The 19741-nt window shown below is 27.9% G+C and overlaps 1 protein-coding gene across 1 annotated transcript in view; it reads left to right on the top strand.

The window, feature by feature from the left end:
- Nucleotides 1–19741, top strand: part of LOC117175344 — a 46222-nt gene that overhangs the window by 22642 nt on the left and 3839 nt on the right. The window contains exons 2-5 of the mRNA XM_033365051.1: nt 3117–3443; nt 6493–6695; nt 8776–8888; nt 17569–17711. Of these exons, the coding sequence (XP_033220942.1) occupies nt 3117–3443; nt 6493–6695; nt 8776–8888; nt 17569–17711 (786 nt within the window). The remainder of the gene's footprint in view (nt 1–3116; nt 3444–6492; nt 6696–8775; nt 8889–17568; nt 17712–19741) is intronic.

Raw genomic sequence — 19741 nt, forward strand, 5'->3', positions numbered from 1 at the left:
TAACATATTCACGGATTTTCATTCGTATTATACTTGTTTGACGATGACACCGTAAATGTTGTTTGTTTTTACATATTTCTAACGGCTTAGGAGATCCTTCTAGAAAGTTACAATTTTTATATTTTTGAAGAAAATTTGAAAGGGTTATATTCGTTCAGACCCACAAATTCTAAATTTTTAAATTATAAATAACTAATTCACTAATCACAAATTTTTCATTCATCAATTGTTATCTCATTTATGAATCGAAATAGGTTCGTATTTAGGCAGGTTTAATTGAGACTAGTAAACGTCGTGTTAGCCAAGACAAGGGTCGACTTGAAACAAGTAAACGCCATTTTACCTCTAATATCTATAAAAGTAAGACGAAGGCCATTGTCTCGACTCAGTTCTGAGACGCAGCCAGGCATCGATGTCTTGGAGACGAACTTCAGACATAACCAAGTCGAACTCCATTCGAAGCATTTTTACTCGGGAATACGCTGGAAAAATCATTCTTAGCACCAAGTAAATACATTTACTTGAGTCTTATTTCTTAGCAATCAGAAAATATTCTTTAACAGAAGGAGTTTTTATTTAAACCAGACGGAATAAAAATTCTTGAGGGGAACGAGTGAATCGAGAATATATTAAACTCAAAGAAAGTGTCTGCTTAGATTAGGTTAAACTTTTAGTTAGAAGAGTTAAACATTTAGTTACTTTATGTAAACTGTTCTCGTGAATCAGTAATTACAAAATTCCTAAGTTGGAGAGTTTATTATTTTCGACAGATTATGTGTAAATTTATTATCTTTAGATTAGAAAAAAAATTTAGTTGTTATAAAAATATTTTATCTTACAGTAGCCAATCTTTGGTCTGGTATCGCGAAAATGAATTTCCCTGAAATCCGTATAATACATTTGGAGGTCAAGTTTGTTGTTGTTATTGCGTTTCTTGATATTTCAATATAGTTATCGCCTACAATTGAAACAATTGTAAATTATTATTACCGCATCATAAACTCTATTTAATATTAATATTCGCGCACATTTCAAGTGGTAAAAAGCGTTTAATTGTCCAAAGTAAACCTGAACTGTCACTGCTCCCGCTTAGACCGTCGCCATTTTATTTCGCTGCTCCCACAATGCACCGGCGCTCTTCCGATAATTCCTTCAGACACCTATTCTCAATATCCCTATTATAGCTATACTTATTAGGGGTTTGACTAGACGATATCCCTGGTATATGAAAAATGGTCAAGGATATTCATTTTCGTTGATCCAGAGATTTTTCTTAATTCTTTCGTTCGTTTTCAGCTAAATGTTTAGCTATAATGGGGAATAATATCCCTGTCACAGCTCAATTTTTTTTACCGTACAGGCATATATCTTTTGCTGATCTAAAAAAAAATAAATTCTTTGGCTGTATTTTCTTGATTGAAATACATATTTCTTACATTGAAGAAAATGCTTTCTTTAATTCAAAAAGTCTAGATTCGTTGAAATGTGATTATTCGTTCAAAGAAATATATCCTACTTTATTTAAAGAGTTCGATTCTTTGAATTGATTCGCGACACATTTGAATCAAAAATTTTTCCATACTTGATTCAAGAATTTGCGTTAATTTAAATCAAAGAAGTAATAATTTAATTCGAAATAATATTAATTAAATTACATTATATATATTTTTTGTCGCAAAGGTTCCATGCATTTATAGCAATGGAGCATTTATTTAGATGAAAAAGGTTTGTATTTACATAAATTCTTATTTCTTTAGTGGAAGAAAATATTTTATTTGATTACTAGAATTATTCATAACAAATAAACGTTTATTCCAACGAAGTAATCATTTTTTTAAATCAAAAATGTAACAATCTGGCTCATTTGTTTCAATTGAATACTTCTTTAGAGTAAAGAGATATATTGTTAAATTAAATATCCATGTTTTTGATTTAAGAAATATTTCTTTGGTATTTATGGCGAGGTTTAAATACGGTTTTCCGCCTTACAACCTCCATGTTGCGGTAGTGCCGTGGTTAACGCTGTGGAGTTCACACTCGATGGACTCAAGTTCAATTCCTGCTGGGGGTGGATTTTTCATCAATTTTTGTATTTCGGATTCTTCAAGATTTAAAATTCTGTGATTTGTTTAAATTACATATGTATATTAACAAGAATGGTAATTATAATTTAGGCTAAAAGAATCTAGTTGCTTATTTAGGAAAATATGTACTATATTTGAAGTACTAACTAGACCAATGCACTCGCGCATTGGTCTAGGCCAAAGTAATATTTGTTTGAATCAGAGATATATTTTTGTGCTTCAAATATTCAGAAATTTACTGTGTGGAATTGGTTTTTTGAGCCTATAAAATATTTGCTTGGCCTTAAAATATATTTCTTTCCTTTAATTCATATTCCCCCATCTCAAAGAAATATTCACTCCAATTCATAACGCATTCATTTGGAAGAATGAGTCATTTATTTGGTGTAAAATTCTTTTTTTTTCTTCTATTAATATTTCTTTGATTTAAAGAAACATTTCCCTTCGACCAACAGGTCGTATTTATTTGTCTCAAATAAATGTTTCTTTGAAAATAAACAGGACTTTCACTTATTTAAGCCAAGTAAAATTCAATTGGTACAATTAATCCTTGTTTTCAGTGTACATATAAAAATCCGTAAATTGATTGATTTTTTTAATGATAGTCCGGTTAGCTTTTATGATAGTCCGAATGAACCTTTTTGTTAGGGTAGTTATAAACCCGAATTTATGAACCTCTCGTCCTGGAGTCATAAAAATTCAACTCAAGAAATAAGTATATGTCTTCAAGGCATAGAAACTTGTCTCCAAGACATAGGAACCTGTATCCAAGACATAATAACTTGTCTCCAAGACATAAATTGAAGTCTGATTCCGTATCAAATCTGAAACATGCTCAAGTCGAACTTTTCGACTTCAGCATGTCTTGAGTGGGGGAATTCAAGTCGAAACCAAGTCGAAGGATTTTTTCCTGGGGCGTATACGGTATCGTATACTATCCCAAATTATGACATCGTATACATTGTCATATATGATATTAAAATTATTGTACAATAATTATGTAATATTATGTTAATCAGGTTAATTTTTCAGTATGTCCAAAAATCATAAGTCGTGAAGAATGGAAGGCTCGCGAAGTATCCAATTACAGCCCACTAATATTGTCACCTGCGCCATATCTTGTCATTCATCATGGTGGTATACAGCATTATTGTTATGATCAGAATACATGTTCTGAGATAGTTCGTTCTTATCAAAACTTACATATGGATGATCGGGGATGGCTTGACATCGGATATCAATTCGTTATCGGCGAAGACGGCAATATCTACGAAGGTCGCGGTTGGAATTTTATCGGGGCCCACGCACCTGGATACAATACACAGAGCATTGGAATCTCAATCATCGGAGATTTTTCTCGTAGGTTTTCAATTAAAATGCAATATGAAAAAATATTATGTATAAATATTACTTAGAAAATAATTTCCCTAAGGGTGGACCGAAAGAAATCTAAAGTCTAAATGATTAGATTCATTACAAAGAATAAAGTAATGATAACATTTGTTGCAGGAAATTTTTTAAATGGATAAAGTTTTATTCAGTCAACTTCGCGTTTTTCAAAACACATGTATTGCCATGGAAAACACAAAAGAAAGTTTAACTGATATTTCGTTAAAGTTTATCCTGTAAAGTTAATTTTTGTTGCAGCGAATCTTTCATCGAAAATCGATGTAAAGTTAATCTTCTCCTTTTTCTGTGTGGTAATAGCACTGAAACGTTTTGTTGTGGCTTACGAACAAACTAATTTTTGCATATCTTGCCATTGGGCATGTCAATTGCAAATTTTCTAATTTAAACTCCAACACATTTTTGTTGAATGAAAAAAAATTGTTTGTCAATTTTTTCGGTAATGATTATTGAAGCGAAACGAAAAATGCATTTTTTTTATTCGTACAATAGTTGATGATTCAGGTAAATAATTAATAATTAATTATCACTTTAAAGTCTTCGTATTTACATTGAAACCAATTTTTTGCTTTTTGCTTTTGGTTGTTTCTGTGTAAAAATGGCTGAAGTTTCAGGATCAATAAGAAAAGAGAGAAAAATTTTATACTGAGGAATATGTACATGCTCTTTACTTTCTTATATAGAGCATCAACAACAAAAACTACAAACTTTTTTTTTGCTACTTTAGGTTGAACTTAACAAAATTAAATTTTTTTATAATATGCGACTTGTCCATTGGTGTGAAATTTTTTGAAATTGTTTAAAAATTGTTTTTTAATGTTATAAAGAATGTTTTCAATTCTATTACCAATGAATCTATAAATTTTATGTTTTTCGGCTCACCCTAATATAAAGTAAATCCAGAGTGGTCGCAAAACTTCATTTTTGAAATTCCCTCACTTTTCTCTGACCCATTTTCCATTTTCCTGGCTGTTAATATTCAAAGACCAGAACTTCAATTTGACATAAATTTTAATTTAATACATTTTTTAATTTCAAATTTAACAACTTCAAAAGGACAAATTTTGCAATTGTCATTGCATTTTCAATCTGCAAAGGTGAATTTCTAACCAAATCTTTGAATTTTTAAACAAAAAAGGTTTAAAAAATGTTCTGTCTCAATAGATGAATGTACCTACACGCAAATATGTACATGAATTTTTAACCAAATGTTGAAATTTTCTATCTGCTAAGTTCATTTTTGAACCCAAAAATTTAATTTTTAACAAAAAGATAATTTCTAAATAAAAAGTATTGTAATTGTTATTAAAAAAAAAAACAAATAAAAAAATGTCAATTTCTAACCAAATAGTTAAATTTTCTACATACAAAGATGAAATGACACTTTTAACCCAGAAATTGAATTTTTCAATTATAACGACGAATTTAAAAAAAAAATTCATTTTCAAACAAACAGTTGTATTTTTAACAAAAAAGGGGGAATTGTAATGAAGATGTTTAGTTTTCTACCAATAAATTGAAAAAATAAATTTGCATGTGAAAAGATCAGTTTTTCATCCAAAAATGGAAAAGTTAACTTTTGCATAAGATTTTCCATAAGATTCATTTTTAACAACTAAAAAAAGGAATTTCATTACATTTTCATCTAAAGAGGTGAGTTTCTAATTAAAATGATCAACCTTTACCAACAAAAAACAGATTTTTTAAACAAAATGGCCAACCTTCATCTAAGTAAATGAATTTTCAACGAAAAAAGATGAATTCTCAACGAATAATATAATCCTACCTATTTCAGCTAGAAGATTTTAATTTTTAATAAAGAGCAGTTGAATTCAACCAAAAAATACGAATTTTCGAACAAAACAATTGAATGCTCGACCAAAGTAGATTTATTTTCAACCAAATTGTTTTATTTTTAACCAAAAAAGGTGACGTTTCTACCAGAAGAGATGCATTTTTATACGAAAAAAACGAATTCTCAAAGAAGATAGTTGCAGTTTTAATTGAAAAAGATTTCAATTGAATTTTGAAGACCAAAATAAGAATTTTTAACAAAAAAGTTAATTTTCTACCAAATAGTTTACTTTTTAACCCAAAACGAGGAGTTTCAAACAAAAAGTCGAATATTCAACCCAAAAGGATGGCTTTTTAACATAATAGTTTAATGTCCAAATAAAGGGATGTATTTTTAATTAAAATTATGAATCTTTAACAAAAAAATTAATTTTTAGAAAGTATTCAATTTTTAACCGAAACACACAAACGTTAAACCAAAAACTGAATTTTTCACAATACAGTTTAATTTTTAACCAAAGAGATGTATTTTCAACTAAAGTTATGAATCTTCAACCAAAAAAATTAACTTTAAACTAATTAGTTAAACTTTTAACACAAAATTTAAATTTCCCAAGCAAAAAGACGAATTTTCAACAAAAAAGTGTTAATTTTCAAACAAATAGTTGTATTTTTAATAAAAAAAGAAGGAATTTCAATTCAAACGATTAGTTTTCTACCGAAAAACTAAAAAAATGAATTTTCAACTCAGAAAGATCAATTAATTTTCAATCAAATTTTCAAAAGGTAGTTGAATTTTGAACCAAAAGAGATTTCAGTTGAATTTTTAACAACAAATATGAATTGTCAACAAAGCAGTTTAATTGTCAACCAAAAAAGATGACTTTGTAACAAAATTGTTGAATATGCGACCAAATAATAAAATTGTTTACTACATATATAATCATTAAAAGGAAGCAAACTTCTTTTAAAAAATTCCCTAACTTTTCCCCGACCAATTTTTCATTTTCCCTGCCTATGAATATTGAAAAAACAAAATTTTAATCTTGTAAAATTTTCAACATAGAATTTGTCAGAAACGGAATCACAGATTAACGACAGATTAACATTCATGAAGCGAATTTTTAGTTGTAAATTGAAATAATAATCTGCGTTTTACTGTGATTATACATTTTAAACAACATTGAACTTTTTGTTTGAAATATAGAATTTCTACCAAACAAAGCTGCTTTGGATGCTTTGGACTCACTTATCGAATGTGGAGTATTAATCGGAAAAATTCGACAAAATTATAAAATAATTGGACATCGCCAAGCGCGCGACACGGATTGTCCGGGAATTTCTTTTTACCAGTACGTGAAATCATTACCTGGTTGGACTGATATGCCGAACCCATTTTATGAAGATCTTTAATATCAATGTACATTGCAAAATTAGTATAATTATTTATATCGCCATATGCTGTCCTCTTTTTGACGTAGTAAACTTAAAATAAATAAATAAAAAATAAAAAAATGGAAAAATTAATTTTTTGATCAACGAAGTTAAAAGGAACGATACACCTAATTATCCAAACCAATTTAAAAAATGGTTGATACTATAAATAATAATTAATAAATAATTTTCGCATGTTGCCGAAATAATTCGGAAAAGCACTGCAAGGAGTTAAGACTCTAAAGACGACTCGGGTTTTAGCCACATCCATAATAGCTCTACAAAAACGCATTTTGTTTAATGCAATATTTTATCCACACAATCTCAAGGTAATTTACCTGTAGGAGCATTGAGATTTTTTTCGATATTGTTCTTCTTTTTGTCATTCAAAATTGAGCTTTTTGATCCTGTAAAAGACAAGACACCAGCTAACACTGTTTCCCGTGCAGAAATCGCCCGATTTCAAACGTAATACCGATCTGGCCCCGATCGGATTTCCCGATCTGGCCCTGATCGGTAGAACTCTGTGGCCCATACCTGGTCTCGGCCGGGCAAGACCGAGTTTCTACTGAAACGCCATCTCCAAGCGCACACAGAACTAGTGCTGCTTGATTTTTGCTGATATTGCAGTGAAATTTGTATACATACTACTCATTTATAATATTCTAGCAATTATTAAAAATGCATAAGGCGAGCAAGCCACGTTTTCGGAGGCACCAAATACCAGTCAGTAAACCTCGAAACCTGTGAAAGGAAGATGAGAGTAAGTAATTAGACTCTGCGGGCTCATTGAAATCTAACCTCAAAGAAATTAATAATTAATAAAAAATTGATCTGTGAAATTAGTATATTTACCATTAGATGAGTCAAATATTATTATATGATGAAAATGATTGAGTTATTTTTGCTTTCAATTATTATTTAAGAACTCAACGTTTTTCGATTTAATGAAGCGTTAGAATGATCAAATCTATGGACAAGAAACGAATTGCAGTATGCACAAAATTGTAATGTTTTTAGATGATGGGAATAAAATATGTGATACAATCGATTATGTTATTGAAACTTTGATTCTGTATTAATAATAAATTCATTACAGAAATACATTAAGGACAAATTTTCATAACATGAATTCCAGAATCAAGTAGTACAATCAAAATTCAAAATGCCGATTGTGTAGGGATTCCAACAAGAGCCAGTTACTCAACTGCGCATGCGTCGCATTCGCGATCTAATTGATTTCACGCGAAAACTAAAATGATAAACAAAGTTCTTTTCTTTTTTATTATAAACAATGATATTTCAACTTATAAAAACGTCCATTAGGTCGAAATTAATCAATGATACTAAAAATTAACTAAATGCATATTCTGTAAATAATATTTAAAACAACCAGAAATATTTAATTCAAAATTTTTTATTTTTCTTTAAAAGTTGTTTAGTCCACATTTCTTCTTAACAGACTTAAATAAACAAAACGATCTACTAAATGATAGCTCAATTTTTTTGCGAAAGTATTATCTACAACCACCTTCTCGAATTTTTCAAGAAGTAACGCAATTGACAGAAAATTGAATTTATTTACAGTAAAATGTTAATAAATCGTAAATCATAGGTTATTTCCCGATGATTCTCTTTGGAAGCATTCGAAAATGTCAAGTTGTAGGGAATCTTTTTGCGAAAAAACTTTTTCTAATTTGTTAAGAAGATTTATAGACATTTTTTCAAGAAATTTAAATTGTTATTTAAAATATTTCTAGTTATCATCCATTTTTTCATAAAAACAAACCTTTCCCTCGAAACTGATACCATCTACAATAATTTTACGTTTCTAAAAAGTATAATTAAATTTTATAGCCTAAAACCTCTTCTTTTCGTGCCTGTAGTACTTAAATTTTAACTTAAAATAACTTATTGGAAATTCAAAATATTAAGGTGGCCTTCGAAAGGAGAGGACAATTCGATAGTTTCGAGTTTACTTATAATAAATCTTCATTCGTGAAATTCTCGAATGGATTATAATGAGACTGAACGTGTACCGATCGGGCACCGACAGGGCACCGAACCAGTTTCCCGATCAGGTGTCCCGACCTGGCCCCGATCTGGGCGTGTGCTTCATCCGCGATCTAGCATTGACCAGGATTCCCGAGCGGGACCTGACCCGGACTGGTCTGGCCCCGATCGGGGCCAGATTGAGATTTCTGCACGGGTTGTCGGCATACATCACCTGATGTTGTTTCAAGTTGCATAAAATACGAGTCAGATTATGACTCACAAAAAAATCCATTTTCATTCCAAATCTTAATGAGGAAGAAATGTACTCACGCATTCTTCAGAAAGGTTTTAGAAATATTGGATTAATAACTACTTTTTTAATTCATTATTTATTAATTTATTATTTTAAACACGGCACTCAATTTTCATGGTATGCTGGTTCGTATGAACGTGCTACCAGGTACTTCAAAATCCCATTTAATTAATATAAGGAAATTTTTTATTTTCGAGAAATTGAACAGGTCAGTTACACAAGCCCCCTCAATCTTAATTTTTGGCTCAAATGCGTCATCGATAAATAATTTTGCGCTAGCTAATTAGGAAAGATATCATATTTGGGGGGAGGGGGCAATGGCATGCAGGTATTAAATCTTCAACAGTAATGTGCAATATAAATTTGCGGACATGGATTCATTTGTCTTCAAATGCGCTCATATGCGCCATACAATTTGTTTGAAAATCTTTTAAAATGCCCAAGCTACAGAGGTAACACAATTTTACGAAGTGATGACCAACAAAATAAAAATGTTGCATTTCGCATTGATGAAGGGAGTTTACTATGGGGTTTCGAATGCGCTCATATGGGCCATTAAGAAAAAATTTTGCGCCACATTCATAACCAAATTTTTAACCATTAAAAAAAGGGGGGGGGGATTGGCGTCTTTTTTCTAAGCTATTGACATTTTTTTAAATTCTTCATACCTATCTTTCATAACTTCAAATGTGTTCAATTGCGCCACTACTAAAAAATTTTGAGCTAGCTATTTAACAAAGATATTACATTTTTCGAGGGGGCTAGTATAACACAGGTGTTACATATTCAACAGTGATGTGCAATATAAAGTTGCAGACATAGATTTATTCGTTTTCAAATGCGCTAATATGCGCAATAAATTTTTGTTCAAAATCTTGAAAATTGCCCAAAATATGTAGGTAACAAAATTCTACGAATAATGACCAACAAAATAAAAAGTTTTCAATTCACATTGATGAAGGGACTTTCTTAGGAGGGATTCGAATGCGATCATATGTGCCACTTTCAAAATGAACAAAAAACCATAATCAACCCCCTCATTGCCACTTGTTATCGATCCACTATCCAATGATATCTCCAAATAACCTAAATTTCAATATAAAAATTTATAAAGATCTCTTCGGATAGGATTTCAAATGCGCTCATATGCGAATATTAGCGCATTTGAAACCCCATAGAAAACTCCCTTCATTAATGCGGATTGCAAACTTTCTATTTTGTTGGTCACCACTTCGTAAAATTTTGTTACCTCCATAACTTGGGCAAGTTTCAAGATTTTCAAAAACAATTTGTGGCGCATATGAGCGCATTTGAAGTCGAATGAATCCATGTCCGCAAGTTTATATTGCACATCACTGTTGAAGATTTAACACCTGCGTTACACTGCCTCCCGCCAAATATATCTTTGTTAATTAGATAGCGTAAATTTTTTTAGTAGTGGCGCATTTGATCGCATTTGAAATGATCAAAGATAGGTATGATAAATTTGAAAAAATATTATTAGTTTATAAAAATGACACCAGCCCTTACACCCCCCCCCCTCCGCATTTTGATCGCTGATAACTCGGTTATCAATGTGGCGCAAAAATTTTATTTATGACACATATGAGCGCATTTGAATATCTTCAAGATCATGTTTTGATTTACTTGATTTGCTTGATCATTTGATCTTTCAAATGGGGGAGATAGCGTGACGCTAGCCCCCCTCCCCCCGCGTAATACCTGATATAACTCCCACAGTTTTGTGGCGAAAAAATTTCTATTGCTGGCGCATTTGAGCGCATTTAGGGCGCAATTAAGTGAGATATACAAAACTCACAAATTAAAAGTGGGTTGGGGGGGGGGGGGCTGGTGTAACTGACCTAAATTGAATTCATGTTGCAGAGTTTCTTCAAAACGTACCAAGTTTTTTAGGGATTGAAGAGGAGTTTCTACGAAATAAAACCATACTAACTAATAACTTTCATTTTCAGACCATTCCCACCCACCCCTCGGCGTCCCAAAATGGACAATTTTAATTTTAATTTTAATATTCACCAGAACTCTTAAAATAATTTTTAATTGCTCAAATAAATGTAAATTATTTAAACAATTATTTACTACCCAAAAATGTAAAAAATAATCGTATTTTCTGATTGCAATGCAATATTTTATCATTGTTTGGAGTAGGGAATTTGTCTAAAAATAGTATGTAATTATTTAAACAATTAATTATTGTTTACTTTTCAAATTGCTGAAAAATGAACCAGAGATGTCCACTTTTTTCAAATTGGTATCCTATGCTACTTTTTGTTGAATAAGTACATGATTTTGTACATTTCTTCTAAGGTTTAACAAATTTCTATTTGTTTAAACAATTTTTATTTGCTCAAGCTGTAATTTTTGATAACTAAAAAAATGAAATAAAATAGAAGGCATACAATCAATTAAGATTTAAACATTATTTTTAGAAAAGTAATTATTTAAACAAATTATATTTCTTTAAAAATTAATACAATTGTGTGCGTTCTATTTTATTGCATTCTTTTAGGTATAAAAAAAACTGCTTGAGAAAATTAATATTCTTTAAACAAATAGCAATTTATTAAACATTAGAAGAAATGTATGAAAATTATGTAATTTTCAACAAAACGTAGCATAGGATAATAATATAAAAAGAAAGTTGATACCTCTGGCTCAATTTTAGTTACATTAGGTTTATTTAGTTACATAGTTTAAATTTTCAGCTAAAGATTTAATTTTAAACAAAAAATAAAAGGCTTTTCCACTAAACAATTAAACTTTTAACCAAAGAGATGAATTTTTAACTAAAAAAATAAATCTTGAAAAAAATTATTTTTTAACAAACTAATTCAATCAAATGTTTTAATCAAAATAGTTAAATACTCAGACAAGGAACAATAATTTTTAACCAAAAAGTTGCATTAAAAAAAAAAAGAATAAATTTCTACTAACACAGATGAATTTTTAAGTCAAAAAGATACATTTTCAAAAACAAAAATAGTTACATTTTCTGTTGAAAAAGATTTACAGTTGACTTTTCACGATCAAAATATGAATTTTTATAGAAGAAATAAGTTTCTATGACAAAATTTATTTTTCAGTCCAAAAAGATAATTTTTTAACCAAAAATGATCAATTTTTAACAAAATTGTTGAATTATCTACCAAATAGTTGGATTTTTATCCAAAAAATATTTAATTTCTCTTAAGACAGATAATTTTTATTTTAAAAAAAGTTTTTAGAAAAATTGTTGAATTTTCATCAAAAAAAGATTCCTTTTGTCTTTTCAAGATCAAAATATGAATTTTTTTAACAACGAATAACTTTCTACGAAAAAACTGAATTCTCAATTCAAAGAGATGAAGTTTTGCAACGAAAAGGATGAATTTTTAACAAATTAAGATTTTTTACTCAAGAAACAAATAAAAGATTATCTGAATTGTTGAACCTTGAAGCCGAAAGACGAATTATCAATACAAAAATTTAATTAAAAAAAAAATGATTTCGACAAAAAATTGGTTTTACACGAAACTGATGCATTTTTACTCAACGAACATGAAATTTCAAACCAAGAAATTTTTTTTACCAAAAAAGTATAATATTCTACTAAAAAAGATCAAACTTAAAAACATGAAAAAGTTAGATTTTCAGTTAATAAATAAATTTAAAAAAAATTCTTTTCCACCACACAGTTAAATTTTCGTCCAAAGACGAATAAAAAAACTTTTAACAATGTGGTTTGACTTTTACCCAAGTAGTTGAATTTTCAATTAAAAAAGATTAATTCTCAACAAATTAGGTTAATTTTCAACCAAAGAGATGAATTTTCAACTAACTATATAAATCTTCCACAACAATAAAATTGTTTCTTAATAAAGTAATTCAGCCAAATCTTTCAAACAGAATGGTTAAATACTTAAGCAAAGAAGAAGAATTTTCATCCAAAAAGTTGTATTTTTATAAAAAAAAAGAAATTTCTACTAAAACAGATAAATTCTTAAATAGAAAGATAAATTTTCGAGAAAATAGATAAATTTTTTGTTAAAAAAGATTTCTCTTGACTTTTTAAGAATAAAATATTAACTATTTAACCAAAAATAAGTTTTTACAAAAAAATTGAATCTTCAATCCAAAAAGACAAATTTTTCAACCGAAAGGATAAATTTTTAAGAAAAAAGTTGAATTCTCTACCAAATAGTTGCATTTTTATCCAAGAAAATGTAATTTCTGATAAAGCAGGTGAATTTTAAAATCAAATTAACAAACTTTTAAAAGAGTTGAATTTCCAATTGAACAGTTGCATTTTTAATCAAAAATGATAAAATCTGTTCTAAAATAGATGAATTAAAAAAAAATAGTTAAATTTTCGTCCAAAGAAAATTTCAGTTCACTTTCCAACACAAAAATAAGAATTGTAAACAATAAGTTAGTTTTTTGCTCAATAGTCGAATTTTTAACCAAAAAGTATGACTTTTTAACGAGGTCCTTACATTTTTAACCAAATAGTTGCAGTTTTGTCTAAGAAAAATAAATGTTCTACTAAAACAGATGAATTTTTAAAACAAAAAGACAAAGTTAAAAAATAAGGGTTGAATTTTCATCCAAAAAGATTTTAATTGACTTTTCAACAATAAAATATGAATTTTAAACAAAAATCCAATTTTCTAGGAAATATTTATATTTAATTTCCGAAAAAAATGTATATGTTCTTGAGAATAAAAAAAAGTTGTCTTGTATATGCATGTAATTACGCTAATGAAAAGAATATTTAATTATTCTAGAATGCATGTATTTAATTCCATCCTTTTGTGATAGATATAAAGGCACACAAGCTCATTCAGGTTAATTCATCTTCATTTACTATAGAAACGACGTAATTGTGAATAATAAATATATTTTCATACAATACAATTCTTTTGAATTCTTATCAAAAGTTCCTAGTGTTTCTTTTACGAACATGCATCAGGCAAATTACATAAATAAATTATTATACCTTGAACGATAAATTTTTCTATAGAACAGCTATTTATTATTAATTATTTATTAAATTGACACTGAAAACAGACATTTTTGATGGTCTTAATGACTTTCTTGGACAAAAACCGACAGACCGTACAATTCTTAAAGAATTTTGATTTTTTTCCAAATAAACCAAACATTCTTATTCAAAAACAAAGTTTTAATGTTTCTTTTGTATGCAGGACATATCACAAAATATCAGAATGGTAATAACAAATCAGGACATTTTCGGATTAATTAGGACTTCTGGTCATCCTAATCTATCCGCTATGGAAAATAAGAATATATATTAATTTCCAACCAGTTTGTTAATTGTGTGCTGAAATAATAAAATACAATGTTTTCACACATCACGAATAGAATATTTTTTTAAATCAAAAATTTATTTTGATAAAGTCAATTTGTTATCGATATCACATGATGTACGTGAAATTTGTCAGGTATACGAGCATTAATGGGATTACCTTTAATGTGAATACAATGAGTTCTTATTTTTCAATATAGAATAAAATTTTAATAACAGCCTTCATTCATCATAGCAGACTTTTCTATTTGTCACGATTCACATTTATAACCTTCTTTTATTCAATATTTACAATTCTAAAAGAATAATTTCCTTTCTTAAAGAAATGAGTAGTTTTCCAATATTAAATTACTAAATATTTCAACTAATTGAATTAGTGATTTTTTACTGTTCTTCAGAAGATCAGTTTTGTCTAATTTAATTAGCAGAATTTAAGTGTAGTAGTTTATTAAAATTGTCTAAATTATTGCAGATTTAGAGCGGCTATTACAAGAAGTTTGATTGCATTTAAAGAAATAATTTTTTTGTTTTTAAATAATGAGAATAAATAAATTGTTTCTTGAACTTTCAGTAGTGCATTAGTTGAATAACCATATTTTAATTAAACGAGTAGGATCAAACAAATTATTTATTTGATTAAAAGAAGTCAAAAAACTTAATTATTTAAAATCAAGCAAATGTTTACTTTATTGAAAGTAACGGAAATCATAAAAAAGGCCATTTTGTCGAGTAGTTTATTTGAATTTAAAAAAATTTTCAACAACAAAATTCTTTATGCTTTTGATCACAAGATTTGGAAAAATATTTAGCGTAACTGCATAATTTTTATCAATATATTATGAATGACGAAAGATGCAGATTAAAAAAACTGATTTTTGACATAAAAAAAATATTATGACTATCTCATAGGAACAGTCATTGTCGAAATGTTCACATGAATCACATAAGTCTAAGACCTTCCATCTAAATGATTAGAATGTAAAAATGGTTTTTAATGTGATAAACAAACTGAGAAACAAACCTAAGTTCTTCTGATTCGCAACCCTGAGAAAAATTTGTGGTTGATCGAACAAAAGTTTGGTTGTCCGAACCAAATGTTTTAATTGCTATGGAAGCAACAAAATCGTTTTGTTGAGCCAAACAAATTCTTTTTTTTGGAAATTTTAGTTCATCTAACCAAAAAGTTTGGTAGGGACAACAAAGATATTTTGAATATTGAACAAACTTATCTGGTTAAATCAACCAAATATTTGTTGGCTCAACATAATGATTTTTTAGACTTGAAAAAAATATTACAGATTTTACAAAATAGTTTTGCTGTATGAAATAAATATTTGCAATCAGAACAAAATTATTTTTTGTCGAGCTAACTAAACTTTGGTAGACTTAACAATATAATTTTTTTCAAGAAACAATTATTTTGTTACAAACGTTTGAAGTCCCAGCTATCTTAAACAAAAGAATCGGTCTATAAATTTCATAATGACTAAATTGTAAACGAAAATTTCAATTATTTTAAAATTTGGCTTTTCAATATTATTTCTATCTCTTATTTATAATAAATTTTTTAAGATAACATTTTTTATCTGCAGAAGGCACAAAAATGTTGCCGAACGTTATTTTTTGTAAACGCATTTTTATAAAGAATGATCTTATGACCGACGATATAAACTTGAAATTATTTTTAATTTCAAGTTTGGATTAGTTCAAGGTAAAAACAATTGCTTCTTCTCATGAAACTTTTCGAAATTCTTTTAAAGCTACTAAGGTTCTTTTTGAATCTTAAAAATATAATTTTCTCAAATCTTTTAAAGTTTAAATTCTTTTTGAATCTCCTTAAATCTTCTAGATATTTCTTAATTCTGCAAAATAAAAAAATTGCATTAAAATCTTTTAGATTTTTCTGTGAAAATTTTATAAATGTTATGAAATGTTTTGAAATCGTTTCAAATAGCCTTTTGAAGTAATTAATCAACAAAAAATTCATTTTAATTCTTCCTAGGAACCTAAACAAAATTTTCTTCGTAGTTGTGAAACCTTACAAGATTCTTCAAAAATCTTTACAAGTTTTTATTATTTTTCAATCCTTTCAAAACATCTGAAGATCTCTTAAACTTACTCAAATTTTTTCTAAAATTATATAATACGCCAAAATTACAAAATTTTGCTTTGAAATCTTTCACTCTCTTTTTTAAAATGTTAGTAAATTATTAAAAATGTTTTCTAGTCTTTTTCAGTTTTCACTTAGAATTCATTACAAAAGAGTCATTTGAAATTTTCCCATGAATTTAGGAACATTTTTTTCGTTCTTTTCCCATCCTGCCAAATTCAGTTCAACTGAAAAATTTTAAATCCTGAAAAATTGAAAAAATTGTCTCAAAGTCTTCCTTATTCTTTTTTCGCATATTTTAAAACCTTCAAAACCTAAAGTGATTGTTTCAAAATAAAAATTAAACCATTTAAAATGTTTGCAGAAATCTTGAAAAAAATTATCTTCTCAAATCTTACATAATTTTTACAATAATTATGAAAGATTTGAAGACATACATTTTTTTCAAGATTTCTGGAAAAATTTCAAGTAGTTTAGTTTTTATTAGGTTCTATTATAAATTTTTAAAAGTTTTATTAGGTTTATTTTATTCAATAATGTTTAAAAACATTTTAAAATAAATTTAATGATGTAAAATTATTTATTTAGAAATTTTGATATATAAAGTTGATGTTGCACAAAATTCATAAATTAAAAATCTTACGCGATCGAGTCAAAATACTCTCCCACGTAAGAGACCGTAACGAAATACGAACACTTTCCCTTTTTGGTAGAATTGTGAATAAAAAACAATAGAAAAAATGATGTCAAAAAAAGGTCTTATCCTGAGAATCATATTTTAACATGTTTTTCATTTATCCTGCCTTCAATAAAAATGTGAGTAAGCTATAAATACATTGACCACGTAATTATTTCTATATATACAAAATACACACTAGCACACGATAATCTAATGTTTTCGCGAGATAGAAAAAGAGAGAGGCGAAGAAAGAGAGAAAATAAGATTGGACGGGGAACACCAGTTTAGAGATAAGATTGAACGGGGAACACCAGTTTAAAGAATTGGACTTCGATATTGTGTGCAATTAACACGTATCCTATATATGCACAACTATATATATATACATATATTGGTTTGAATTTGTCGTAAATACGTCTTATAATGGATTTTCTGCCAGCTAGTGACCCAAAGAAAATTTCTGAAGATGTATCAAATAAGTGGAATTGTTCTGTGCCTTATCTACATTTTGGAAGCTAAAAGTATTATTATACCAAAAAATACTGTTCAATCGGATCCATCTACTTACGGTCAGTTTTATTAATTTACATGGCATATCGAACAGATTTTAATATCGCATAATAAAAATTATCGTAAAATTTTTTTTGTATCGTTGATTAAGTTAGTTTGCCATATTTATAAATAGTTTTTTAATTTGTTCACTACGAATGAAAAATGCTATTGAATAAAAAAGCCTTACTTTTGCGCTTGTTTAAAAGTAGATCTTATTGATTGCGAATAATTTATTGTCGAAATTCATTGCATCACTGTTGAGCTGAAATAAATAATTATTGCTTCATTGAATATTTATTTGAATCAATAGTACTTGGGTCAATACATGTCCTGAATATCAGAGTTGTAGGGGGTCGAGCGATTTTGGTAAAACTTGGTTAAAGTTTAGTGTTAGGTGAGTGAACTTTGTGGTTCAAAGGTTTTTTTTTAATTTTTCAAAATGCAGGCAGTTACAGAAATTTGAATTTAACAATATGACTTTTTTAAAACAGCATATCTCCCAAACCACTGATTAAGTTTTAATGTCTTTTGCAAGTGTGCCGCATAATTTAATATAGCTATCAAATAGTAACATTGCGTAAAAATATTGTTCCAAATTGTAAATATTCTTTAAAGTTAATGATTTTTGTTTAAAATAGGCGATTTCTGTCCAAAAACCCTAACATAATCTTTAATTGTTCCAAAATTGTAAATCTTGAAAGTTTATAACGAAATTTCTGTTCAAAACCGTTAGTTTAACATTTCAATTGTACACGATTTTTTATCTTTTTTAAAATTTAACAATTTTTTTTTAAATGTCTATTTCCGGTTTAAAACGCCAAAATAACCTGAAATTGTTAAAAAGTTGGTGATCCTCTTTAAAATATAATTTTTATTAAAAGTAACAATTTTTATCGAAAAACAATAACATGACGTAACAAAATTTTTTCTAAATGTCAAATCTTCTTCAATTGTAAATCATTTTTGTTTAAAACAGCCTATTTCCGGTTAGAAATGCTAACATAATCTTACATTGTTTAAAAATTGTAAATCTTCTTTATAATCTATTTCAAAATTTCTGGTGAAGACCGCTGGTTTAATATATCAATTGTAAACAAGTTTATAATCTTTTCTTAATTGTTCCAAAATTGAAAATGTTCTTTGAAATCTATATAGAATTTTCTAGTGAAAACCGCTAGTTTAACATATCAATTCTACATAAATTTTCAATCTTCTCTGAAATCTAAAGATTTTTTATTAAAAATACCTACTTCCGTTTAAAACGCCAAAATAAACTAAAATCATCTAATACATAACCGTAGATTGTTTCAAAATTGTAAATCTTCTTTGAAATCTATATAGAAATTTCTGGTGAAAACCAATAGTTTAATACATTAATTGCACACAGATTTCTGATTTATTTACATCTAATGATCAAAAGTTGAAAATCATCTTTAAAATATAATTTTTTCATTTAAAATTCCAATTTTTGTTGAAGAACAATAACATAACGTAAAAAACGTTGTTCCAAATTGTAAAAATTCTTTGAAATTAAGGTTTTTTGTTTAAAATAGCTGATTTCCGCTTCAAAATTTTAACATAACCTTAAATTATTTCAAAATCGTAAATCTTATTCGAAATTTATATCAAAATTTCTGGCGAAAACCGCTACTTTAATTTAATCAATTGTACATAGATTTGGAATCGTCTTTGAAATCTTTTGATTTTTGACTAAAATAAATACCTATTTTGGTTTAAAACGCAAAAATAACTGGTAAAAAGTTGTGAATCTTCTTTAAAATATAATTATTTATTAAAAATACCAATTTTTTCTGGACACACAACAACATAAAGTAACAAAAATGTTGCAAATTGTACATTTTTTATTAGAAATACTAATAATTGTCGACAAAAAAGATTAACGAAAGCCTAAACTGTAAAAATATTCTAAATCTAAAATATTCTAATTTTTGAACCTAAGAACTTTTTTTGTAAATAAAATATCGAGCTGAAACTTTGGGAAATGTATTAGAGTACAATAAAGTACGTTTAGGTACTGCATTTTGGT

This window comes from Belonocnema kinseyi, chromosome 6 (assembly GCF_010883055.1).
Source record: "Belonocnema kinseyi isolate 2016_QV_RU_SX_M_011 chromosome 6, B_treatae_v1, whole genome shotgun sequence".
NCBI classification, from domain to species: Eukaryota; Metazoa; Arthropoda; class Insecta; order Hymenoptera; family Cynipidae; genus Belonocnema; species Belonocnema kinseyi.